Consider the following 26,655-nt stretch of genomic DNA (forward strand, 5'->3'; position numbering starts at 1 on the left):
GTGATTATTTGTGTCAGCATTTAAGTCAAGCAATTAGTTTTTCATAAGTTTCATAATTCTTCAGTTACTGTAAGTTTTCCTTTTTGTTTTGGTACATAAAATTTTATTTTTCTTGCTAGCTTTAAAAACTGGTTAGCCAGCTGTTAATCTGTTTTCTTAGGTTTTTTAAAAATAGATCCTACTTAAATTTATAATTTCAGTGTTTAGATTTCAGGGTTTTTTTTAATCTTTTTTTTCAATTCTGAATTCTCTCCCTTATCTATAATCCATTGAGAAGGCAAGACAACCAAAACCCATTACAAATATACATGGTCAAACAAATCAGAGTCCCATATTGGCGATGTCCAAAAAATCTGCTCCAGAATGCATTCTGAGTCTATCACCTTTCTGTCTGGAAGTAGTTATTTAACTGGAGGTAGTTCATTTAAGGCCTGTTCAATTTTTAAACATAGTTTAGATATTCTCTTTCCTCCTCTGTTAATTTAGGCAGTTACTATTTCTGTAATTGTTCCTCCACTTCACTTAAATTGTTAAATTTATTGGAATATAATTGGGCAAAATAACTTTTTTTGATTTCCTGTGATTTCATTTTCATTAGTGGTATATTCATCCTTTTAATTTTTGATACCTGTGATTTGACTTTCTTCTCTCTTTTTTGTGACCCACCTGTTTTTCACTCTTGATTAATAATTTTGAAGATCCAATTGAGGGCTAACTAGATATATTGGAAAGGGCACTGGACCTGATCTTACATTTTAGTTCCAACGCTAAAAACAAGTTACCTTTGTGTCCCACAGCAAGTTATTTCATCTCTGAGCTGTTTCTCATCTATAAATTGGTTATGGAATCATAGTATTTGTACATCTAATAAATTGAGCTATTAAATTTTAAAGGCAAGGAAATGTTCCAAAAATACTATGATAGCACAATATTTGAAGACTCATTTATATTCTCTAGTAGAACAACAGTTTCCTTGGAAGTTTTTTATAAAGCTTTCTTGATCTTTTTTAGTAATAGTTTTACCTTAAGGGTGGGTGACTGTGCTACCCTGTAATGTAGTTAATAATTCAGAAAAATAATTATGGTTTTTCCTTTTTAAAATTTTCCCTAAATATAGGCAAGCATTTCATTAGGGGTTATGTAGATTTATTATTTATTCTGAATTTGGGTCTTGTGGGACATTTGAAATTCTACTAAAGCATTAAATTCTTTCAAAAATAAGTTTATCTTTGATTACCATTTCAACCTATCAGATTGGCTAATATGTCAGAAAAGGAAAATGATAAATGTTGGAGGGGATGTGGGAAAACTGGGACATTAATGCACTTTTGGTGGACTTGTAAACTGATAAACCATTCTGGAGAGCAGTTTGGAGCTATGCCCAATTAAACTGTACATACCTTTGATCCAAAATACCACTAGTAGGTCTGTATCCCAAAGAGATTTTTTAAAAAGGGAAAAGAACCTATTTGTACAAAAATATTTACAGCAGCTCTTTTTGTAATAGGAAGAATTGGAAATTGAGAGGATGTCCATCAATTGGGCAATTGTGATACATGATTGTAATGGGATATTATTGTGCTACAAGAAAAGACAAATAGGATGGTTTCAAAAACCCTGAAAACTCTTACATGAACTGATGCAGAGTGAAGTGAGCAGAGTGAATTGAGCAGAACTAGGAGAGCATTGTGCACAATAGCAACCACATTGCATGATGAGCAACTGTGAATGATTTGGCTCTTCTCAGCAGTACAATGATCCAGGACAATTCCAAAGGACTCGTGATTAAAAATGCTGTCTGCATGCAGAGGAAGAACTGAAGGCATCTGAATACAGACCAAAGAATACTGTTTTCACTTTCTTGTTATTTTGTTTTGTTTGAGTTTCTCCCTACAGAATGACTAACGTGGAAATGTTTTTACATGATTACAAACATATATAGTCTATATCACATTGTTTACTGTCTAATGGGGTGTGGAGGGAAGGGATAGCTAGAATTAACAATAGATGTTTAAAATTGTTTTTGTATATAATTGGGGCAAAACAAATTAAAAAAAAAGAAATGGCAGATCTTATTTAAAAAAACTTTATTGCTGTCTTCTGTTTCTTACATCTTTATAGTTATCCCAAGTACCCTTATCCTTTCTCCACTGGAGAGCCATCCTGTATAACAAAGGTTTTTTTTGTTTTGAAGAGGAGAGAAAGTTCAAGCACAACTGATTGATAGATTGAAAAAATCTGAAAACACATGTAATATGTAACAGTTGTGGTTTTTCAGTCTCCACAAAGCAGTGAGTTGGGGTTGAGGGAGGGGGGCTGTCTTCTCTTGTTTGAGTCCTGCTTGATCTCATAATTTTGTTACATTTGCCTTTGATTTTTTTTGGTTTGTCATTTTTCTTTACATTTACATTATCATCATTGCTGTACATACTGTTTACTTGACTCTGCTTATTTCACTCTCCATCAGTTCGTATGGATCTTTGCATGATTCTTTATGTTCATCACAAATAGTTTCTCACAGCACAGTCATATTTTATTACATTCATATACCACAAGTTTTCCAGTTGATGGGAAATGTTTATTTCTAGTTTTTAGCTATTAAAAATTTGGGGGGTGTTTGGGAAATTTTTTCTTGTTATTGGCTTCTTTGGTGTATAAATCCAATGATGGAACCTCTTGTTCAAAGTTTAGTCAATTTAAAATTTTAATCACTTTATTTTCATTTCATTCCATTATTTTCATAATTCCAAATTGCTTTCAAAAATAGTTGCCCCATTTCACAGCACTACCTACAATGTATTATTATTTTGCCTATCATTCCACGTCCCCAACATTGACAATTGCCATTTTTTGTTGTTTCTGCCAATTTGCAGAGTGTGAGGAGAAGCCACAGGAGAGTTTTGATTTGCATTTGTTTTATTATTCCTGATTTAGAGATGATTAGTAGTCTTAATCTTATTAATAAATAAATAATGGGGTATTATACAGCTTAAAATTTTGAGGATGTAAAATGAAAGTAATTGGTTTTGGTTGAAATAAGTTTCAAAGGAGAATTCAGTGGCTATCAATTTAATGATTATTAGCACAATTATTGCAGTAAGTAATCTTTTTCTTAGAAGGAATTTGCTGTATATCTGTTCTTATAATATGTGGTATTATACATTTAGTGAAATCTGATTGTAATTATTTTATATTGTTGTAGATATGTTCTTTATGCCATTGTCCAGGAGCAACAGTTGGATGCGATGTGAAAACATGTCACAGAACATATCATTACCTCTGTGCCTTACGTGACAAAGCTCAGATGCAGGAGGAACCTTCACAAGGAATTTACATGTGATTACTTTCCTTTATTTTCCAGTTTTATTAATGTTCTGTGTTTTTTGTAAGTATGTAATCAGTTACTCTATTAGTGAAATGAATATAAGGAAGTTATTCAAATTTTACATCCTAAGAATTTTACAAAGAAAAGAAATTCTGCCTTTTTACAAAATTGAAAATAGATTGTATGATTTATTCTTTGCATAATTTTTAACTTTTATTTTATAGGCTTTATTGTAAAAAACATAAGAAACCTGGACATAACTCTGAAGGTAAAAACTACTCAATACTTTTCCTTTTTGGTAAAATACAGATGGCACAGCAGATTTGGTGAAAGTGAAGATAATTAATGATAGAATCATGGTCTGAAAAGATAGGATTCAAAGGTGGAAGGGACTTTGAATGCTATTTAGTTGAACTCTCTTTAGTAGATAATTGAGATCCAGAGAGGTTTTGTGACTTACCCAAGATCACACAAATTAATAATCTCTGTAGGGTTAAAAAAAAAAAGTACAGTACAGTTAAAAAGGGATACACTCCCTCTCGTCCCCCATATGTCTTTTTATTTTGTCTGCTTCTTGTTTATATTTTTCTGTGAGATAATAGTAAGGAAGCTCTTCCCATCGGACAAGATATCTTTGTTCTTGTTACTGTTGCTCCTGTTTTAATATTTTATGGATACCAGTGGCTGTATAGTGAGTGTAAGCAACCTGTAATCAACAAGGAACTCGGAAAAAGAACAGGAGCAAACAGTGTTATCAAGGAATTGTATAACAAGAAGAGAAGACAAGCCAGCCTCATGTCAGAAATGAGGGATGACTCCTAAACAAACAAAATTTTCCACAGGTACCCTTTGTATGGTAGGGAAAAGTGAGAAGGAATTGTAGTCGTTGGGTGGCCAGCTTTTGGGGAAACAAAGAAAATGCACAGTTTAATAGCCTTTTGGGCAATTGCTGTCCAGAATGGTCCAGTTCACAGCTCCACTAGCAGAACATTAGTATACCTGTTTTCCCACAGGCCTTCCACTTTCTGTAATTATCCTTTTTTTGGCTTCTTAGTTTACTTCATAATTGTAATTTGCAAGTCACCTGCAAACTTACTATTAATATTCTTTGACTATCAATTGGGGAATAGCTTTTATTGTTGTACATTTGATTCAGTTCCACATTTATCTTAGAAATGAGATTTTATTAAGAGAAAGTTGGTGTAAAGATCCTCCCCCCCATTGCCAGCTTTTCTTCTGATTTTACCTGTATTCACTTTGTGTAAAATCTTTTTAATTTTATGAACTCAAAATCATTTTTTTATCCCTTTGCACCTCCTTCTTACTTCTTGTTTAGTCAAGAACTTATTACGTTTGTTTGACAATTAAAATAAACTGAGAGACAGTGGTTTGAGCATGAACAATTTGTGAGTGAAGCTAGCAGTAACCAAGGGCAGTTAGATGGTACAGTAGATAATGCCAAGCCTGAAATCAAGAAGAACCGAATTCAGATGCGGCCTCAGACACGTAGTAGCAGCATGACCCTGCGCATGTCACTTAACCCTCATCTGTAACGTGAGCCAGAAAAGGAAATGGCAAACTACTCCAGTGTTTTTTGCCGAGAAACCTCATACGAGGTCATAAAGTGTTGAATGTGACTGAAAAATGACTGAATAATGAAAAGCATTAACTAGTAAATTGAGTTAATGGCCTCTCTCGGTGACCAAAGATGTAAAGGGTATGGCTCCCCAGCCTTAATATAGTTTTGGGAAATGCAGAGTTAGGTAGATAGGATAGACACAGTGTGATTGATTGTGCCATAAACAGCATTAGGGGAGTGGGGACAACATGATTGGTTACACTGAAGAAAGTGGGCTGATGATGCAACTTGTAACCTCACACATCTGTCATTAAGGAACGCTCAGTTGATTTGTGGGACTTGTGTGTCCTGAGGATATTGTTAATAGTTCCTAAAAGGGTTTGTTAGAGAGGTGAGAGCTTCCCCAATTGTACAAAGACAGGCAAGAATGGACAATATGCTGCAGGTTGGTCATAGTTTATGATCTTTGTGATAACATTTTTGTAGCCTCCTTGCTAAAATTTTACATCAGCATTCTTTAGGGAATAAAAAAATCTGTTTTGACCCTCATGGGTTTAATTGGGAAGCTGTTATTTGTGTCATAGAAGGAATTTGGTAGGATCCCTTTTGTCTTTTCTCAAATAGTTTGCGTGGTATTTGAATGAACTGTCTACTAATGTTTGATAGAGATCACTTATCAATCTATTTGTTCCCGTGACTCTTTACTTTGGGAGTTCATTTATGGCTTGTTCAGTTTCTTTTTCTGTAACAGAGATAAATGATGGAGATAGGTGATATATTTCCTATTTTATTAATCTGGGCATATTTTAGCAAATATTCTTCCATTTCAATTGGATTGTCAGTTTTATTGGAATACAGTTGGACAAAATAATAATTGATCTTATTCTTCATTAGTTGTGAATTCAACTTTTTCATTTTTGGTACTGGTGATTTGGTTTTCTTCCTTTTCTTAGTCAGTAGCTCATCTATTTAATTAACTTTATTCTTAAAAAATAGCTCCTAGTGTCATCTGTTTAGTGATTTCTTTACAATTTTGTTTATCTCTGCTTTGATTTTCAGGATTTTTATTTTGGTTTGATTTAGTTGAGGGTTTTAAAATTGTTGATTTGCTAGTTTTTCTGGTTTCATACCCCATTTGTTGATCTGCTCTTTTCTCTGTCACAAAAGAGTTTAGATGTGGAAATATGTTTTACATGAGTGCACATGTATAACCCATATCAAATTGCTTGCTATCTTAAGGAGGGGGGGATAGAAAGGAAGTAGGAAGAAAAATTTGGAACTCAAAATCTATTAAAAAATGAGTGTTGAAAATTGTCTTTATATGTAATTGGAAAAAATAAAATGCTATTAAAAATAAATAAAACTTTTAAAAAGAATTTAGAGATAAAATTTTTCCAGTAAACATTGCTTTGGCTGTATCATACTAATTTTTTTATGTCATCCAATTGTTGTAATTTTCCTAATAAAATTATTGATTGTTTCTATAATTTTTTCTTTTATCCATTCATTATTTAGTATTAAATTATTTATTTTCCTATTAATTTTTTTTCAGTCAGAGGCATCATATTTTCTTTTCTTTTAAAAAAATTTTCAGTTATTTATTTTTAGCCTTTGCTTTGAAGGTCCTTTAATGAATGTAATTTTCATTATATTATTGATGGTAATAGTTGTACTCTTCTGCGTCTGTTTGTGAGGTTTGTGTGTCCTAATTCATTTTTGTGACTATGCCATGCACACGTATCTTTCTTTTCCCATTGATTATTCTCCAGAGGTCTATCATATCTAATTTTTCTAAAATTCTGTTCAGGTCATTCGCAAGTTTGTTTATTGGTTCAGTGGATCTAGGTACTCCTGTTAACTTATTTAACTTTCCCCTAAAGAATTTAGATGCTGTGCTATTTGTGCATAAATGTTTTGTATTAATACATCTATGGTAGCTTTGAAAAATGTTGTTTCCGGGCTTATGTCTTTTAATTATGTCTTTTTGCTTTTGCTTTGTCTAAGATTGTGATTGCTGTCCCTGCCTTTTTCACTAGACTTTGCTCCAGAGCCTTATTTTAATTTTTGTTTGTTTGTTTGTTTGTTTGTTTGTTTTTTAGGCGATTGGGGTTAAGTGACTTGCCCAGGGTCACACAGCTAGTAAATGTCAAGTGTCTGAGGCCGCATTTGAACTCAGCTCCTCCTGACTTAGGGGTGGTGCTGTATCCACTGCGCCACCTAGCTGCCCCCAGAGCCTTATTTTAACTGTTTGTATCTTTTGGTTTCAGGTGTGTTCGTGTAAGCAACATATTGTTTTCTATTTTCTAATCCATTTTGTTATCCTCTTCTGTTGTAGTTCTCACTAATGATTACTATGTGTTTCCCTCCATCCTATTGTTTTATGCTTATCCTCTTTTTTCCTTGCCTCATCTTTAAGAGTTTATTTTTCTTCTGATTAATGCCTCTCTTCTTTCCTTGTGTCCCAACCCCTTCTTTCCTGCGGCTGAAATGTATTTTTGTACCTATTTGTGACTGTATGTGTATTCTTCCTTCTTTTAACTAGTTCATATGAGAATGAGATTGAAATTTTGTCGGTTCCCAGCTATTGCTTTCTCTTTGTTATATAAATGCATTTTTCTGTATCCCATTTATGTGCAGTTTCCCCATTCTTTTTCTTTCTCATTCCTATATTCAGTTATTTTTCCAACCTCTTTCTTCTTTTCAGATTATACAAAAACAAAAACCACACTCAGGTTCTCTATCTCACCATGTATAGGTCACCTGGTGCAGTGGATAGAGTTCTGGGCCTGGAATCAGCAGTACTTCTTCCTTAGTTCAGATTTGGCCTTAGACAGTTTTTAGCTGTGTGAACCTAGGCAAGTCACTTATCCCTGTTTATCTCATTTTCCTCATCTCTAAAAGGAGCTGGAGAAAAGAAAATGGCAAACCATTTCAATATATTTGTAAAAAGAAAAGCCAAATAGGGTCATGAAGAGTTGGTTTTAATTGTGAACTGAAAAATGACTGAATAACTCCTAGTAATGATAGAATTCTGAGGGATTACATGTATCATCTCTCTATATAAAAATGTTAATGGTTTATTTATGTTAATCTCTTATGATTTCTTATTCATATTTATCTTTTTCTACTCTTCTTGACTTATCAGATTTGCCACTCATCTCTCGTCTTTGCATGAGGAATGCTGTTTTATTAAGGTCCAGTTTTTCCCCTATGACCATGGCCCCACAGTACTTGAATTCTTCCTTTTTGGCTACTTTGCAGTATTTTGTCTTTGTCTTTAGAGTTATGAATTTGGGCAATTATGTTCCTAGGGATATTCATTTGGGGGTTTCTTTCAATAATGACTGATGAATTTGATTTCTACCTTACCTTCTAATTCTAAGATATCAAGGCAATTTTCTTTCATGATTTCTTGAAGTTAATGTCTAGGCCCATTTTTTTTTGTTCGTGGTTTTCCGGTAGTGCAGTGATTCTTAAATTATCACTCCTCAATCTGTATTCTAGGTCAGTTGTTTTTCCCATGTGACATTTCACATGTTCTATTAATTTTTTCAGTCTATTTTTGACTTTCTTCTATTATTTCTTGATGTATTATGGAGTCTTTAGATTCCATTTGGTCAGTCTTAAATTTGGAGGCATCATTTTTCTTCATTTGGGTTTTGTACCTCTTTTTCCAAGCCAATAGTTCTCTTTTCGTAGCTTCCTGATGTTTGCCTTTTTCCTAGTCTTTCCTCTGCTGCTTTCACTTGATTTGTAAAATAATTTTTTAGCTCCCTCTTTAGCTCTTACTTTAACTGTTACTAGAATTCTTATTATATTTGTATCCAGGCTTTATTTATCTTTGAGGCTTTGTTTGTAAATGTTTTCAAGTGATTCTGTTCTTTTGCGTCCATTTTCTCTGTTGAGATTAATAGCTATTTATAGTTTCTGTTTGTTTGTTTACTTGTTCTTAACAGCCTACTTTGTGTCTTTGGACTTCACGTTTGTAGTAAGCTCTGTACATTTATGAGAAGTCAAGGATATCTGGCCTGAATTTCTTTCCTCTTATGTCTTTCTGTTGCTTTGATAGCTGGGAGCATTTAGAGTTAGAGTCGGAGTTGAAGGGTACTCTCCGACTCCAATTTTTCTATGCTTATTAGTATATAATTGTTTTTTTTTTAAATATTCTGCCATAGGAGTCTGTGAGCTTTTCAAAAGCAGGGACTGTCTTTAACTTTTATTTCTATTCTTAGCTCTTAGAATTTTGCCACCTGTGCAGAAAGAACCTAATAAATGCTTATCATCTTTATTTCTGCAGAATGTTTTATAATTAAATTCATAGAAGCTTGCGTGTAACCAGACCTTAGAATGTTTGTTTTTGCTTTGAGAGTATAATTTCAATTCCTCCTTTAAAAAAATACATATATTTTATTTCCCTCCAATTACATGTTAAAACAATTTTTAATGTTTTTCAAAAAGTTTTGAGTTCCAGATTCTCTCCTTCCCTCCTTCTCTTCTCTTCCCTGTCCCTGAACCAGTGAGCAATAAAATATAGGTTAAACTTGTGCATTCATGTAAAACATTTCCATATTCGTTATTTTGTACAAGAAGACTCAAAAGAAAAAGAACGAAACAGTGAAAAATAGCATGCTTGTCTGTATTCAATCAGTATCAGTTCTTTCTCTGGAGGGGGACAGTACGTTATACCATTCACTTTGGGATTGTCTTGGTTCATTGTATTGCTGAGAAGAGCTGAGTCATTCAGATTCTTCATCAAACAATATTGCTGTTACTGTGCACAACATTCTCTTGGTTCTGTTCTTCTCACTCTGCATCAGTTTATTTAAATGTTTTCAGGTTTTCTGAAGCCATCCTGCCTGTCATTCCTTACAGCACAATAATATTCCTTTACATTTATATACCACAGCTTGTTTAACCATTCCCCAATCAGTGGGCCATGCCTTCAGTTTCTAATTCTTAGCCACCACAAAAAGAGATGCTGTAATTATTTTTGTACGAATAGGTCCTTTTACCTTTTTTTGAATGTCTTTGGGATATAGTCTTAACAATGATGTTGCTGGATCCAGGAGTGTGCACAAATTCTACTAGTGCTTTTTTAGATTCACTTGATGCATAGTTTAAAATTTATTTTCAGTCATTCATTTTTATTCTCTCTGTGGAGTTTCTTTAGCGTGCAACTTCTAAGCACCAGCGTGTGGAGTTTTGTTTTTTTATGTGATCTATAGCTCTTTTTTATGTTTTAATATATTGTTTAATTTCTTCACATGTAAAGTTATGAGAAGTTTATATTTTCCTCCATTTGTCACTGATGTTGATTGTACTATTATGATTGTTTCCTCTTTTAGTGTAAACATAGTATTACTGTGTTTCTTCAGTTATTTGGTTTAACATTTAATTTTTGTCCCCAATTACATTTAAAAACAATTTTTAACATTTGTTTTTTAAAATTTTGAATTCCAAATTTGATCCTTCTGTCCCTCTTTCTCTGCAGTCCCATTGAGAAGGCAGATAATTTGATATGGGTTGTACATGTGCAGTCATGCCAGATATTTCTGTATTAGTCATGTTGTGAAATGGATAGCATTTTTCATCATTCATCCTTTGGGATTGTCTTGGATCATCATATTGCCGAGAATAGCTAAGGCATTCACAGTTCTTCATCGAGCAGTGTTGCTATTACTCTATATACAGTGTTCTCTTAATTCTGTTCATTTCACTTTGCATCAGTTCATGTAAGTCTTTCCAGGTTTTTCTGAGAGCACCCTGATTGTCATTTTTTATAGCATAATGCTATTCCATCACAACCATATACCACATTTTGTTCAGCCATTCCCCAATTGACAGGCATTCCCTCAGTTTCCAGTACTTTGCCACCACAAAAAGAGCTGCTGTAAATATTTTTGTACATACAGATCCTTTTCCTTTTTGTTTTTTTTTATCTCTTTGGGATACAGACCTAGTAGTGGTACTGCTAAGTTAAAGGCTATTATAACTGTTTGGGCATAGTTAAAAATTGCTCTACAGAATGATTGGACCAGTTCATAATTCCACCACCGGTGCATTAGTGTGTCAACTCTCTCACATCTCCTCCAACATTTGTTATTTTCATTTTCTACTATGTTGGTCAATATGATCAATGTGGGGTGGTAATTTAGGGTTGTTTTAGTTTGCATTTCACTATTCACTTAGTGATTGAAAACATTTTTTTCATATGAATAGAGGTAGCTTTGATTACTTTGTCAGAAAACTGCCTGTTCATATCTTTTGATTATTTGCAATTGGGGAACGACTTTTCTTTTCATAAATATGACTCCGTTCTTCATATATTTGAGAAGTGAAGACTTTATTAGAGAAACTTGATGTAAAAGGTTTTTTTCACAGTTATGATTATTGTTTGCATTCTGTTTCCCCCATTGATCCTTCTCTCTCTTCTTTTACCCTGTCCCTCCGACTCACCCTGTCTTCTTTCAGTCCGAACTGAATATGTTAATTCCTATTTGAGCCAATTCCGCGAAGAGTAAGGTTCACCCTGCCCACCTTAAACCCTCCTTCCCCCAGTTTCCCCTTCACTTTCACTTTTTCATGTCAGATAATTTACCCCATTTCTGTCTCTACCTTTCCCCTTCTCCCAGAGCAATTGTCTTTTTTATTTTATTAGATAATCATTTTTATTTTTAAATAATTTATTTTAAAATTTAAATTTTTTAGATAATCACCCTATGATATTCATCTCACACTTGTTCTCTCTTTCTGTATATACTCCTTTTAACTACCCAATAAAGATTGGGGCAGCTAGGTGGTTCAGTGAATTAGGAGGACCTGAGTCCATATCTGGCCTTAGACACTTGATACTTACTAGCTGTGTGACGCTGGACAAGTCACTGAACCCCGATTGCCTCACCAAAAACAAAAACAAAATAAAAAGAAAAAAAATAATGAGAAAGATGTTAGGAATCACAAATATGAAAAGTTCAACTTTATTGACTCCTTCATGATTTCTTAAAAGCCCTCTGTTTCACTGAATGTGCTTTTTTTTTTCCTGCACAATTATACTCAGTTTTGCTGGGTAGGTAATTCTTGGTTGTAATCCTAGCTCCTTTGCCCTCTGGAATGTTGTATTCCATGCCTTGTGGTCCCTTAATGTAGAAGCTGCTAAATCTTGTGTTGTCCTGATTGTGTTTCCACAAAATTTGAATTGTTTCTTTCTGGTTGCTTGCAATATTATCTCCTTGACTGGGGAACTCTGGAATTTGGCTACATTATTCCTAGGAGTTTTCCTTTGGGGATCACTTTCGGGAGGAGTTCAGTGGATTCTTTCAGTTTCTATTTTGCCCTCTGGTTCTGGAATATCAGGACAGTTTTTCTTGATAATTTCTTGAAAGATGATGTCTAGGCTCTTTTTTTGATCATGGCTTTCAGATAGTCCAATAATTTTAAATTCTCTCTCCTGGACCTATTTTCCAGATCAGTTGTTTTTCCAATGAGATATTTCACATTGTTTTCTAATTTTTCATTCTTTCGGATTTATTTTACAGTGTCTTGATTTCTCATAAAGTCACTAGCTTCCAATTGCTGTATTATAATTTTTAAGGAAGTATTTTCTTCAGTAAGATTTTGGACTTCCTATTCCATTTGGTCAGTTTTACTTTTTAGAGCATTCTTCTCCTCATTGGCTTTTTGGACCTCTTTTGCCATTTGGGTTAGGCTATTTTTGAAGGTGTTATTTTCTTTAGTATTTTTTTGGGTCTCCTTTAGCAAGCTGTTGACTTGTTTTTCATGATTTTCTTGCATCACTCTCATTTCTCTTCCCAGTTTTTCCTCCACTTCTCTTGCTTCTCAAAGTCCTTTTTGAGCTCTTCCAATGCCTGGGACTGATTCATACTTTTCTTCAAGGCTTTGGATGTAGGAGCTTTGACTTTGTTGTCTTCTTCTGCTTGTGTGTTTTGATCTTCTTTGTTACCAAAAACAGATTCTGTGGTCTGACCCTTTTTGTGAGGTTTGGTCATGATCCCAACCAATTACTTGAGTTATAGACTCTTTGTTAAGGTAGGGGTCTGTTTCCACGGTGGAGAATGTACTGTCCAAAGCTTCGCGGGTTTTGTGTAGTTCTTTTCAGAGATAGTTCTAGGGACCTGTAAATTTTCAGTTCTTCCAAGGTGCTATGATCAAGGGCGAGGTGTTTACTCCTTTTCCTGGCCTGTGGTCTGTTCTGGGAGCACTTTTTTCTGTCTTGGAGTTGTGAAGAGGATTTCCTCTCCACATGTTGCAAGCTCCACCACGCCAGTGCTCCTTCTTGCCCCAGGACAGTCATCCAGAACCGTGACCCAGATCCAACCACGGGCAAAGCAAGAGAATCCTGCACCAGCAGAGATATCCCTGCTGTTGTTCTCTGATCAGCCACTCAATTCACCCTCAGTCTGTGGCCTGGAAGCTCAAGAGGCAGCCACTGCCCCAGAGGCCCCTCTCAGGAATGGGGCTGAGACCTAGCTTCTTTCTCTCACCATGGAAACAGACTTTTCCCACTGACCTAAGTTGTCTTTGGCTTTTGTGGTATTGAGAAGTCTGGAAACTGCCATAGCTGCCCGTGAATAAGTCCTCTGAAGCCTTCTCCAGATTCACTGCTGCCGGTGCGCCTACGTACTCCTCTCCCAGCCTGCTGTGATATACCTTTCCTTTCAATCATCCAGGTTGTCTTGGGCTGGAAATTTGTTTTACTGTGTCTTTTTGTGGGTTCTGCTGCTTTAGAATTTGTTTAGAGCCATTTTTTATAGGTATTTGGAAGGGTTTGGGGGAAAGTTGAATTAAGTCACTGCTTTCACTCTGCCATCTTGGTTCCATCCCCGATAAATTCTTGAAAGATACTGTCTAGGCTCATCTTTTGGTCCTGGCTTTCAAATAGTTAAGTAATCTTAAATTATCTTGCCTGAATTTATTTTCTAGGTGAGTTATTTTTCCAATGAGATATTTCACATTTTCTTCAATTTTTTTCATTCATCTGATTTTATTTGATTGTTTCTTGATGGCTTATAAAGTCAAAAACTTCCAAATAATTTTAAAGGAATTATTTTCTTCAAGGAGCTTTTGTACCTCTTTTTTTTCCCATTTGACCAATTCTTCTTTTTAAGGAGTTCTTCTCTTCCTTGGATTTCTGTGACTCTTTTAACTCTTACTTAATGTGTAATTTTGTTTAGTATTTTTTTTTGTACCTCCTCTACCAAGCTGTTGCATTTCTTTAGTCAGTAGTAATTTTATGTACCTGTTGATAGCTTTGTTTTCTTCTGAAAACGTTTGCCTTTTTATCAATTACAGAATGGCTTTTTTTTTTTTTTGGTGAGGGCAATTGGGGTTAAGTGACTTGCCCAGGGTTACATAGCTAGTGAGTGTTATGTATCTGAGGCTGAATTTGAACTCAGGTCCTCCTGACTCCAGGGCTGGTGCTTTATTCACTGCACCACCTAGCTGCCCCTTATTTTTATAAATCTGACTTCACTTCTTTATGTATTTGAGAAATTAGAATTTGAGAATTTATCAGAGATGCCTGCTGTTGTCCCTCGTCTCCCTCCAGTTTCATGCTTTCCTTTTTGTTTTACCCGAATTGGTTTTGTGTAAAAATTTTAACTTTGTGTAATCAAAGTTATCAATTTTACCTCTTGTGATTCTCTCTTTCTCTTGATTAGTCATAAATTTTTCCCTTGTCCATAGATTTGACAGGTAATTTTCCTTACTCCCCTAATTGACTTATTATATCACCCTTTATCACTAAATCATGCACCAATTTTGACTTTATTTTAGTATACAGTTTGAGAGGTTGCTCTGTGTTTCATTTCTGCCAGTGTGCTGTGAGTTTTCCTAGCAGTTTTTGTCAGATATTGAGTTGTATCTCAAAAGCGTGGATCTTTAAGTATATTAGTCTCAAAAGCGTGGATCTTTAAGTATATTAGATATCAGATTATTATGGCTATTTACTACTCTATAATTGTGTATTTTATATGTTCTACTGACCAGTCATTGTTTCTTAGCTATTATCAGACTGTTTTAATGCAGGCCTGCTCAGCATTCAGCCATGGTCCAACAAGGGATTTTGGGAACCCTGTGAAAAATGTAGAGGATGTAATTTAATGAGTACTGCTTTGTAACGTAGTTTGAAAGCTGGTTACTGCTAGGCCACGCCACCTTCATTCATTTTTTTTCCATTGGTTCTCTCAATATTCTTAACCTTTGTTCTTCCAGTTGAATTGTTATTTTTTTCCAGCTTTGTAAAATAATTCTTTGGTAGTTTGATTGGTGTGGCACTGAATAAGTAAATTAATTGGGTTAAGATATCATTTTTAAATATTTTATTATTTTGGTTTCATCTGCCCATGACAAATGAACATTTCTCAAGTTGTTTAGATATTAATTTGTGTAAAAAGTGTTTTATAACTATGTTCATATAATCCATGGGTTTGTTTTGTCAAGCAGAATCCCAAGTATTCCATATTATCTGCAGTTATTTTTAAAGTAATTTCTCTTTCTATTTCTTGCTGCCGAACTGCTTCTGTTAACAGTTGAAACAAATTTATGCTGTTTGGAGTTTGTATTTCTGTCATACTAGGAGTAGTAAAGGGAGGGGGGGAGTGCCATGGTGTGAGTTGAAACCTGTTGTAAGGTAGTGAGTTGGTTTTTGCAGTCCTTCTGTTGGAATGTGGCAGTCGGTGTGGGAATGGAATTTTTTTCCTTTTTTGGTTTCCTAGACTATGGAGACAGCTGGAATTTGTTATCTGTGAGTTGTGTTGTGTTTTTGTTTTTGGGTTTTTTTTTTGGTATCTTATTGCCATATCTACCATTTCTAACATTCTTTTAAAATAGTAATTGTGATAATAGGTATCCTTGCCTTAACCTATTCTTATTGGAAAGACTTCTAATTTTTCTTCCCATTACATACATTGTTTGTTCTTGAGTTTAGATAAATACCATTTACTAAATTTAGTAAAAGTTCATTTATTCTTGGTTTTCAGAGTTTGTTAATTATGAAATATCATACCTTTTGAAATCTGTTGCCGTAGTTGTGTTTTTCATAATTTACATTATCAACATCATATATTTCATTTATTAGTCCCATATATGTTGAATGAACCCTGTACACCTGGTATAAACCCAGGATATAAAATGTAACTTTTCTAATATATTGTTTAGTAGCTATTTTATAATTTCCTACTTAAAATTTTTTAACAATCTTCATTTAGTGATATTGTTCTGTTGTTTTCTTTCTCTACTTTGTTTCTCCTTGGTTTAGATATTGAAGCAATATTTGTATGTTAAAAATTGATTACAAAGGTGACTGGAACAATTTTATGCTATTAGAATTAATTATTCTTTGAATGTTTGATAAAAATTCACTTGTAAATCCATCTGATTCTATGGAATTTTTTGGGAAGTTCATTTATGACTTGTTCAGTTTCTTAGTCTGTTTTTGGGTTATTTAAATAATCTGTTTTAGATTTTTTTGTAAGTATTCCTTTTTTTCTTCCAGATTATCCATTTTGTTAGCATATAATTGAGTAGAATAGTTTCCGACGAGAGAAAAATCACAGGTCATTATCCCTAAGCTGATGAATAATTTGACATATTTAAGTGTTATATTCTGCCCTGAAACTTTATTTCATTAACATTTTCTAACTTAATGGTTTAAATCTTAGCTCAGACAGTTACTAACTGTGTGACCATGGGCAAGTTAGGTAACCACTCTGGACCAGTAAAATGAGAGGACTTAGCCTTAAAGGTTCCTTCTGACTCTAAATCTATGAGACTGTGATCCTTTTTCTTAAATTCAAATTATAAAACTAATAACTAATTTTATTTCCTTGCCAAATTTAAGTTTTATCCTATTGAATTTATTTATGTATTTATAATGCCTGGTTGGATATCTTTTTCTCCTTTGGATCTCATTTGTATTTTCCTTTTGCATTGACTTTGGGAAGTAGGTCTTCCTTTCTGTTCAGCAGAAGATGCTAGACTGCATACATTAGGGATAATAAACATAGTGTGATTTGTCCTAAATTTGACAAGTCCAAAGGAGAGTGATGACATTTAGAAGGAAGTAGTAATATTCTTCTTCTTTTTTTTTTTAAGTAATAGTCTTAAAGAAGAAAAGACTTAGAGAGGAAGTTAGCATAATAATTGTCTTCAAATATGGGGTAGGGACTGCAGGTGTCATTCAATTCAAGATAAATTGGATTTATTCTCCTTACCACTAGCTAGATCAGGAAGTTATTTTAAAGATTATATAGCTCTTTCTCCTGTCCCCTCCTAAGCACTCCCATGTTTTACTGATGAAGAACCTAAGGCCCAGGGAAGATTAAATGATATCCCTGTGAACATCCTGATAATATTAACATCATGAGCTAAGCATGGTATGAGGTGCTGAAGATAAAAATATAAAGAAAGAAATAATCTGTACTCTTGAGGAGTTTGCTTTCTAACAGGGGAGACAGCAAGTATTGTCTAAGTATATGCAGAATAAGAATAAAATATTTGTGTTAAACTTTATTCCTAAGTTGTAAATTCAGTGAGAAAGGATCCATTTGTTTTATTTATATTTGTATATTTTTTTCACTACATTTTGGTTTGGTATTTTGTTTGGAAATAGGTCCTTAAATCTGAAAATGTAGAAGTGGGTGTTAGGATGGAGAGATTGACATAGGGATCTCGTTGTAAACTTTGTATTAACTCTTAAGCAGCTAACTTAGAAGAAAATTTCAATGACTATGACCTGGCACCTTCACCAGTTAAGGGAAAGAAGAGTGGAAAAGGAAAGCCAAGAAGAATTTTTTCAAGAGAGCAGTCAGAGGCTAATAAATCCACATCCTCACATGGGACAAATGTAAGGAAAAAGGAAAAAAAAACTATTGATCCCTATTTGAAAAAATATTATTTAACTTTGTGTTCCAGAAACACTTAGAGCGATTAATTCCTCATTTTGTAGATTATTTAATGTGCTTTCAAAAAGAAATATTTTTCATTTTTTTTAACACCTTTTTTTCCAGAGAGATAGGTCACCCCACAGAAGTAGTCTCAGTGATTCCAGGCCTAAGTGTGGATTCTGTCATGTAGGTGAGGAAGAAAATGAAGCAAAGGGAAAGCTTCACATATTTAGTGCCAAAAAGGCAGCAGCACATTATAAATGCATGGTAAGAGTGATATGTTTTGATTTGTTTTTTAAATTTCTTAACACATTTTAGAAAAAACTGATTATATTTCCTTTAAATAAATTTCACTGAAAATAAAAAAATCAAAAATAATTCTTTTCTCAACCTAGTTGTGTGACAAGTAGTTTGATTGTCGATGAAAGAGGAGGATTAAAGTATTCATAGGGATTGGCTTATCATTCAGTAACTTAAAAATATTCTCTGTTTAGGATCTGATTAGTAATTGAACCTCTGATTTCAGTAATACAGGGACATCCTGGGTAGGGAAGCACCTTGTTCCATTGCAGGTTGTCTTTGTCTTTGCAGTTTATAGTCTATATTATTCAATATGTGTCAGACAAAACTGGGACTCAAACTGTGATCTTCTTGGCTTTGAGACTAGCTCTCTGTCCGTTAGACCTTGCTCTATTTTCTAGAGTTCTATTCAGATTTCTTCTGGAGTAATATTACTAGTGAGAAATCACCAACCATTTTTTTAAGCTTCTATTAGGTATCGCTGATTGTGACGGATACTAGGGATTCAGAGAGAAAAGTGAAGTGTTTCCTTACCTTAAGACACATCCTTTTGTGGGGTCAGGGATGTGTGAGACATCAGGTTTATGTTTAAGATAATGTATAAAATAAGTTTAAAATAATTTGAAGGGTAGGGCATTAGTAGCTGAGAGGTTGAGAAAAGACCTAAGTAGGGAATGGGATGTTTGCATATATTGGCTCATTTTACCTCCACAACACCCCTATTTAAAGATGAGGAAATTGAGGCAGGTGTTTGCCTAGGGTCACAAACTGAGAACACAGTTGAACTTATTTTTCTGAATCCAGATCAGATACAAATTCCTCTGTTTAGCACTGAATTTTCTCCAACTTGGAAAATTCCAACTTGTCTGGAACATCTTCCTCACCTTTCTTTTAGAATCTCTAGTCTTCTTCAGAGCTTCCCCCGACCTCTCTGCAACTTTTGATACTGTTGATCACTCAATCCACTTTGCTAATCTCTTCTCTCTAGGTTTTCAGGACACCACTCTTTTTTTTATCCCCCGTCCCAATTTTCTTCTTCCCTTTCTTTTTTTTGGTTTTTTGCTTTTTGGTGAGACAGTTGGGGTTAAGTGACTTGCGCAGAGTCACACAGCTAGTGAGTGTTGGTCAGATTTGAACTCAGGTCCTCCTGACTCCAAGGCCAGAGCTCTATCCACTGCACTGCCTAGCTGCCGCTTCCTTTCAAAACTTAGCTATTTCTATCTCTTTTGCTGAATTCTTCTTTAGATCATGCCCTGTAACCATAGATATCCCCAGGGTTGTCCTGGGCTCTCTTCTCTTCTCCCTCTAGACTACTTGATTTGGAGATCTCCTCAGCTCTCATGGATTACCATCTCTATGCTAATGACTCTCAAATCTACCTTTCCTGCCCATAGTCTTTTTTCTGACTTTCATTGTAGCGTCTTCAGCTGCCTTTCAGATTTATCAAACTCGGGGCAGCAAGGTGGTGCAGTGGAGAGAGCACTGGCCCTGAAGTCAGGAGGACCTGAGTTCAAATCTGACCTCAGATCAAACACTTGTCACTAACTAGCTGTGTGACCCTGGGCAAGTCACTTAACCCAAATTGCCTAAAAAAGAAACCAGATTTATCAAACTGTCTGTCCAGTAGACAACTTAAACTCAATTTGTCTAAAATAGAACTCATTTTTTCCCCCTAAACTCTGCTTCTTTTTTACTTTCCTTACTATTGAGAATAGTAACATGATCCTCAAGTCACTTAGGTTCACAATCTAGGAATCATCCTAGATTTCTCCGTCTCTCCCTCACCTTCATGTCCAAGCTGCTGGCGGGTCTGTGTGCCTCATCTCTTTCCGCACTCCAGTTCATTCATTATTCAGCTACTAAAGTGATTTTCCTAAAATGTATGTCTGACCATATCAAGTCTAAACTTCAGTGTCTCCCTATTGCCTCCAGGATCAAATACAAAATGCCCTGTTTGGCATTCAAAGCCATTCTTAACTTGACCCCTTTCATACTTTTCCAGACTTTTTGCACCTTCCTCCCCAACACATACTCTTCCAGTCAGTAACACTGGCCTCAAGGTTGTTGTGTGAACAAGACCCTTTATCTCCCAACTCCTGAAAATTTTCTGGCTATCTCTCATGCCTAAAACACTTCCTGCTGCCCCTCTGTCTTCCTTTAAGTTCCAACTAAAATCTCACTTTTTTGAGGAAGCCTTTCCCAGTCCCTCTTAATTCCCTCTGTTAATTATTATCTCCTATTTATCCTGCATGTAGTTTGCTTTGTATATATTTGTTTGTTTATGCCATTAGATTATAAACTCCTTGAGGGCAGAGGCTGTCTTTTGCCTCTTTTTGTATCCCCAGGGCTTAGCACAGTGCCTGACACATAATACGTGCTCAATAAACATTTATTCAATTGTTTAGTTTCTTACTGTTAACTCACTCATTTACTATTTTATATTTCATTCCAAATCCTCCACGTTCTTTTTATCTGAAATACTTGGAAATACTCTTTCATTAAAATTTCATTTTTTTCACTCTGTGAGTTATTACTGACTTTCATTGGTTAAGTTTTTCTTGACTTGCAGCCTTTTGAATATTTTTTTCCAAGCAGTGGTATAGTAGGAGAAGCTCAATCTTAAGTGTTTCTGATTTAGGCCTTTCAGTATATAATTATTCCTTTCTGGCTGCATACAATATTTTTTCTTTGACTTTTAAGTTCTGGGTAATATTATGTTTCAATTGGGGTTTCAGGAGGTAACTGGTAGATTCTTTCCATTTTTACTTTTAGTATCTTTTTTTTTAAACTTCAGTTCCCAGAGTTCTCGCTTTCTTAACTCATTGGGAAGGAAATAAAAATGAAATCCGTTATAAACATATACAAAATGAATTCTGTTGTTAGCCCTGCCCCTTGCCTTCTCCCTTAAAAAAAAAGGGGGCTCATTCTGCACTGAAGTCCATCAAGTCTGTCTATGGAGAGTCAGATAGTATGTTTCATTATTAGTTCTTTGGAATTGGGGTGGATCATTATCTTTCAGAGTTGATTATCTTTACCTTGGTGCTATTGCAGAATTTGTTCTTCGGATTTTGCTCACTTCATGCAGCTTCACAGTTTTTCTGAAACGATCCCACTCATCTTTTCTTACAGCACAGTTGTGTTCTGTCACTTAAATAGACCATATCTTAAGAGTTGAGCATTTCCAAACTGATGGGTAACCCTCCGTTTCCAATTCTTTGCCACCACAAAAAGAGCTGCTAGAAAGATTTTTGTTCAGATCCAGATTTTACCAGCTTCCTTCTTGCTAATTTTAGCTGAATTGGTTTCATTTGTGTAAAACCTTTCTAATTTTACCTAACAAAACTGTTCACTTCATCTCCTCTGACTTTGACCTCTCTGTCTCTTGTTTGGTCATGACCTCTTCTCTCACTCTTCTCTCATCATCTGTCAAATGATTTCCATGCTCTGCTAATTTGTTTGTGATGTCACTATTTGTTTTGAAAACACGCATCCTTTTTGAGCTCATCTTAGTATATATGTGAGATGTTGGTCCAAACGTAGTTTTCTTAATAGTTCTTATCCAAGAATGAGTTCTTGTCTCAGTAATTGGGATCTTTGAGTTCATCAAAAACTTAACTTGCTTTTTTTAATTGTGTAGCCAATCTGTTCCACTGATAAATCACTCTTTCCTACTCATTGCTGAATTGTTTTAGGACTGAAGCTTTGTAATATAATTTGAGATGTGATATTTCTTGACTCCCTTCCCTTTTTGTTGGTGATTCTCTTGATATTGTTGACCTTTTTTTCTTCCAGATTAAGTTTTATTATTGGTTTTTCTAGCTTTATGAAGTAATTTTTTGGTTGTTTGATTGGCATGGCACCATTTAAACTAATTTAGGTAATATTGACATGTTTATTACGTTGATTTGGCCTCTCCATGAATAATTAATATATTTTCAGTTATTTACATTTGCCATTATTTGTGTAAACAAACACTACCTATTTGAACCTGGGCAAATCATTTAATCCGTTTGCCTCAGTTTCCTTTTCTATAAAATGAGGATAATAATGGCATCAAACCTTTGGAAACTTGTCTTTCAAAACTGATTGTTTTTATAGTGTTATAATATAAATTATTCTCCTGGTTTTGCTCACTTCACTGTATCAGTCTAGTTAAGGTGAATCACTCCCTTTCTTAATTTCTTACAAAACAATAAGTATTCTATTTCATTCAAATGCCACTGTGGATTTTTTTTGTATCTATAGGACCTTTTTCTCTTTGAACTTATGGACATTTAGGCTTATTGTTAGTTCTGTTGCTCATTCAGAAGGTATGCATAGTTTAGTGAATTTTGAGACATAGTTCTAAATTTTTTTTCCACATTGTACAAATTCATAGCTTTACTAACAGGACATTAATGTATTTGATTTCCACAACCTTGACACTATTTAGGAAAGAGGGGAAAAAATGCTGGTTAATTGGAGAGAAAGATTTTCTAAAAGCATTTCTAGTAGGTAAACTTTTATATGTTGTCTCAATAATAATTAGTAGTAGTAGTAGAAAAGCAGCAATCATGTTTATAATAGCTAGCTTTTATATAGTTATATTTGATCCTTACAACAACTCTGGCACTATTATCATTATTCCTATTTACAGGTGAGGAAACTGAGGCAGACAGAAGTTGTGATTTGCCCAGGTGCACACAGCTAGCTCTTTAGAATGTGGATTGTCTTGCTTTTTGTATTTTATCGTTAAGAATTAGCACAGTGTTGGTTACATAATTAATACTTCGTAAATGCTTATTCTTTAATTTATTCACTCAGTCTAAAGATGTCAAGCCTGTTATTTAAGCATAAATAGAAGAATTAACTATTTTTCAGTATTACTAATTAATCCAAACAAAACAATTTTATCATGCTTTGGATTATGTATTACAGCTATTATTAACCTCAGTGTTTTTACTATAAATTATGTAGAAAAGTTCTTTTTAGTCTATTTATATTAGTCAGGTTTTTAGATATGAATTTTTGTAGACTGGTTCTCAGATAATATTTTGGAACTATATAAGCGAAATTATAAAACACTTTTTATACAAATAAAATCAGATTTAAGTAGTTGGAAAGATGCAGCACTAAAATAAAAAAATGACAAAATTCATTTGGAAAAACAAAAAGTCAAGAATATCAAAGGAAATAATGAAAAAAGTGTAAAGGAGGGAGATTTAGCAGTACCAGATCTTAAACTGTATTATAAGGCAGCAATTATCAAAACTATATGATACTAGCTAGAAATTAGCAGGTAGATCAATAGAAGAGTAGAAGTTTACAGCAACAAATATAATTATCTTGTGTTTTACAAATGTAGAGACTTAAGATTTTGAGATAAGAAAAATTGGAAAAACTGAAAAGCAATATGACAGAAACTGGGCATGGACTAAATATCTCACACCATTTACCAGTATAAGGTAAAAATAGATATGTGACCCAGATATGAAGAGATTTTACAAGAAAATTAGAAGAACATGGAACATATAACTTATTAGACTTAGAGATAGGCAAACAGTTTATCAATAAGCAGGAGATTAGAGAGCAGTATGAGGAGTAAGAGGGATAGCTTCAATTACATTAAATTAAAAAGATTTTATACAAATAAATATAGCCAAGATCAGAAATAAAGTAGAAAATTGCAGGGCGATGGGGAGAAGTTGTCTCGTATTTAAAGTATGAGCCAATCTCTAGTTGATGAATGGTCAGAGGATATGAACAAGGCAATTTTCCAACAAAGACATAAAAACAATTTGTAGTCACATAAAAATCATTATTGATTAGAGACATAACAGATTAAAATAGCCTTGAGATAGCATTTTATATCTAGCAGACTTTGACCAAATAAGTGATTTTTTCTGTTACAAATATCCATAAATAAAGGTTATATGAAGAAAGACACTATCTGCATCCAGAGAAAGAACTGATAAATAGAAGTATTGTAGAATAATTTTATGCATGTATATTTATATACATACAGATAGATCAGATAAATAGATAAATAGACACACACATATGTCTGTTTGTGTCTAGGGCAGAGTGGGTGGAGGGGAAAAATGAAATTTGTGTGAAAGTTGTATATTTGAAAGGAATAGCAAGTTGTACATGGTTGATTTGCAGTTTCATGTGCAACCAACCATCTTTTTTGTTGTATTTGTTATGGAAATACTTGTCTTATTCCATAATTAAAATTTTAAAAAATGAAAAAAAGTTGTTAGATTATGCTTCACATTCTTTAGACTTAATTGGTATGAAAGGCACATTAAGCACATTTGTATTTATTATTGGCTAATAAAAATATTGTCTCGTACCAGCCAAAACAAATTGATTCATTTGGATTTCTTCTGTAGTTATTTTCTTCTGGCACAGTTCAGCTTACGACAACATCACGGGCTGAATTTGGTGATTTTGATATTAAAACTGTGCTTCAAGAGATTAAGCGAGGAAAAAGGATGGTATGTATACTATTCTACTTTAGGTTTTTGTATTTCAAAAGTGATTCAGGTAGTAACATTAGTAGATTAGTAGCAAGTCATCTTATACTATAGTTTTGACAAAGGTGGATATCAAAGCATAACAGTTTGAATGTTCTATTTTAAATATCTTTATGAAGGAAGTTAAATTAAATCATATAGGAAATGTGAACTTAAATCCTACTAAGGGCACTTTTTTCTATTTCTTGTAACAGAAGTGTACCCTTTGTAGCCAGCCTGGTGCAACTATTGGATGTGAAATAAAAGCCTGTGTAAAAACATATCATTACCACTGTGGAGTACAAGACAAAGCTAAATACATTGAAAATATGTCGCGAGGAATTTACAAGTAAGCAACAAAGTGGTTCTTTAAAAAATGCCTGTCATAAAGTCTTTTGAGTTGTATGAAAATTTTATTCCGGACTCCTTCCAAACACATCTCTAAATAGATTGAATGATAGTATTAATAAAAAACCTACTTTAATGAAGTATTTTTGAATAACTCTGACATTTGGTAAATTCTGGGCTTTCATGTGTTAGCTAGATAGTCCTTTGGAGGAAAAAAAGCCTATTCTCATTCTTTCTTGATTTTCCTTGTTGTGTCCTTTCCTTTCACACATTAATCAGATTTAGAAATCTTGCTTTGAGTCTCATCCTTCAACTGCAGTAGCTCTTTCCAGTGATTTTTTTATTAGTGAAATCTGTAGTCTTTTCTTAGCCCTTATCCTTCTTGAATTACCTGCTTTATTTGTTGATCGCACTCTTCCCCTGAATGTTTTCTCCTCTTTGGGTTTTTGTAACATTGTTGTTTCCATATTCTTCTTCAACCTAACTGCGTCTTCCATAGTGTACCTCTTAGGTTTTCCTCAGCCCTCATCCCTGGACCTTCGTCACTGTATCATCTCTTTGCAAATGTTTCCCAGATCTACCTGTCCGGCATTGGTCTATAGTCTGTATTTTAATCTTTTATCCCCAGCTGCCATTTGAACATTTCAAGCTGATGTCTTGGAGATGTCTCAAAGTCAGCATGTGCAAAATAGAATTTATCTATCTTTTCTCCCAAACCCAATCCTCTGGTGAACTTTCCTATTTCTGTCAAAGGCATTCTTGGTTCTCAGCATATTTTCCTCAACCAGTAACCAATCAATTGCCAAATATTACTGTTTCTTTTTACTACATCATAGGACAGTGGATAAAGTTCTTCCCTTTCTAGCACTGATTGTACTTTGACTCATTGCTATTTATTTATTTTGGGCAGTTGGGGTTAAGTGACTTGCCCAGGGTCACACAGCTAGTAAGTGTCAAGTGTTTGGTCTGAGGCCGGATTTGAATTCAGGTCGTCCTGACTTCAGGGCCAGTGCTCTATCCACTGCGCCACCTAGCTGTCCCACACTCATTCCTCTTGATTCACTGTTTGAGATGGGAGAATTGGAATAATCCTTGTTCTCCATTGACATTTCTAGGTTCTCCAGCTACTACCATCCCTCAGTAACCATTCATCTGAAGTTTTTTCAGTCCGTTATTTATACCCCAATCAAAAATCTGGCAGCTTTTAACTACTATGCTACCACATTCTTCCTTTAATGATATCAGTTCCTGACTCATGTTCTTTTTCTTATATCCAGCTCCTGCTGTCATACTTTGGGACTTCAACCTACATATTGTTACTTCTTCACACATCCTAACCTAAATGTTCTTCAACTTACTTATTTCCTATGACCTTCTTTTACCTTCCTCCTTAATCACACACAGAGATAGACATATTCTTGATCTTGCGATTGATTACCTACAAATATAGCAACTTCCATAAGTTCCGTACTCTGTTACTGTTGCAGCTCTCTCACACTTTCTTTGTCTTCATATTGCACGTTTATTCCAATTCCTCAATCCTTCAGTTCTTTCTAATGCCAGATGAAGTTACTACATCTACTATCTTTGCTCTTGTTCACATGCTCCTGACTGAAGCTAAAGAAAAGCAAAAAACAAGGCCAACTGGAGTCACTACAGATTATGTAATCTCAAGTAGGTCCTCGTCAGTCGTGGTGAGGTAAT

The 26,655-nt window shown here is 34.4% G+C and overlaps 1 protein-coding gene across 3 annotated transcripts in view; it reads left to right on the forward strand.

Moving 5' to 3' along the window:
* LOC114049100 (PHD finger protein 6-like) overlaps window positions 1-26,655 on the forward strand; it is a 44,877-nt gene that overhangs the window by 12,440 nt on the left and 5,782 nt on the right. The window contains exons 4-9 of one of the 3 annotated variants that reach the window (XM_027870293.1): window positions 3,203-3,336; window positions 3,550-3,593; window positions 17,621-17,766; window positions 17,930-18,073; window positions 24,481-24,585; window positions 24,819-24,952. In XM_027870293.1, coding sequence (XP_027726094.1) covers window positions 3,203-3,336; window positions 3,550-3,593; window positions 17,621-17,766; window positions 17,930-18,073; window positions 24,481-24,585; window positions 24,819-24,952 — 707 coding nt within the window. The remainder of the gene's footprint in view (window positions 1-3,202; window positions 3,337-3,549; window positions 3,594-17,620; window positions 17,767-17,929; window positions 18,074-24,480; window positions 24,586-24,818; window positions 24,953-26,655) is intronic. The other 2 variants (XM_027870298.1, XM_027870303.1) reach the window with 2 other exon arrangements.

This window comes from Vombatus ursinus, unplaced genomic scaffold (genome assembly GCF_900497805.2).
Source record: "Vombatus ursinus unplaced genomic scaffold, bare-nosed wombat genome assembly UNPS02002977.1, whole genome shotgun sequence".
Taxonomy (NCBI): domain Eukaryota; kingdom Metazoa; phylum Chordata; class Mammalia; order Diprotodontia; family Vombatidae; genus Vombatus; species Vombatus ursinus.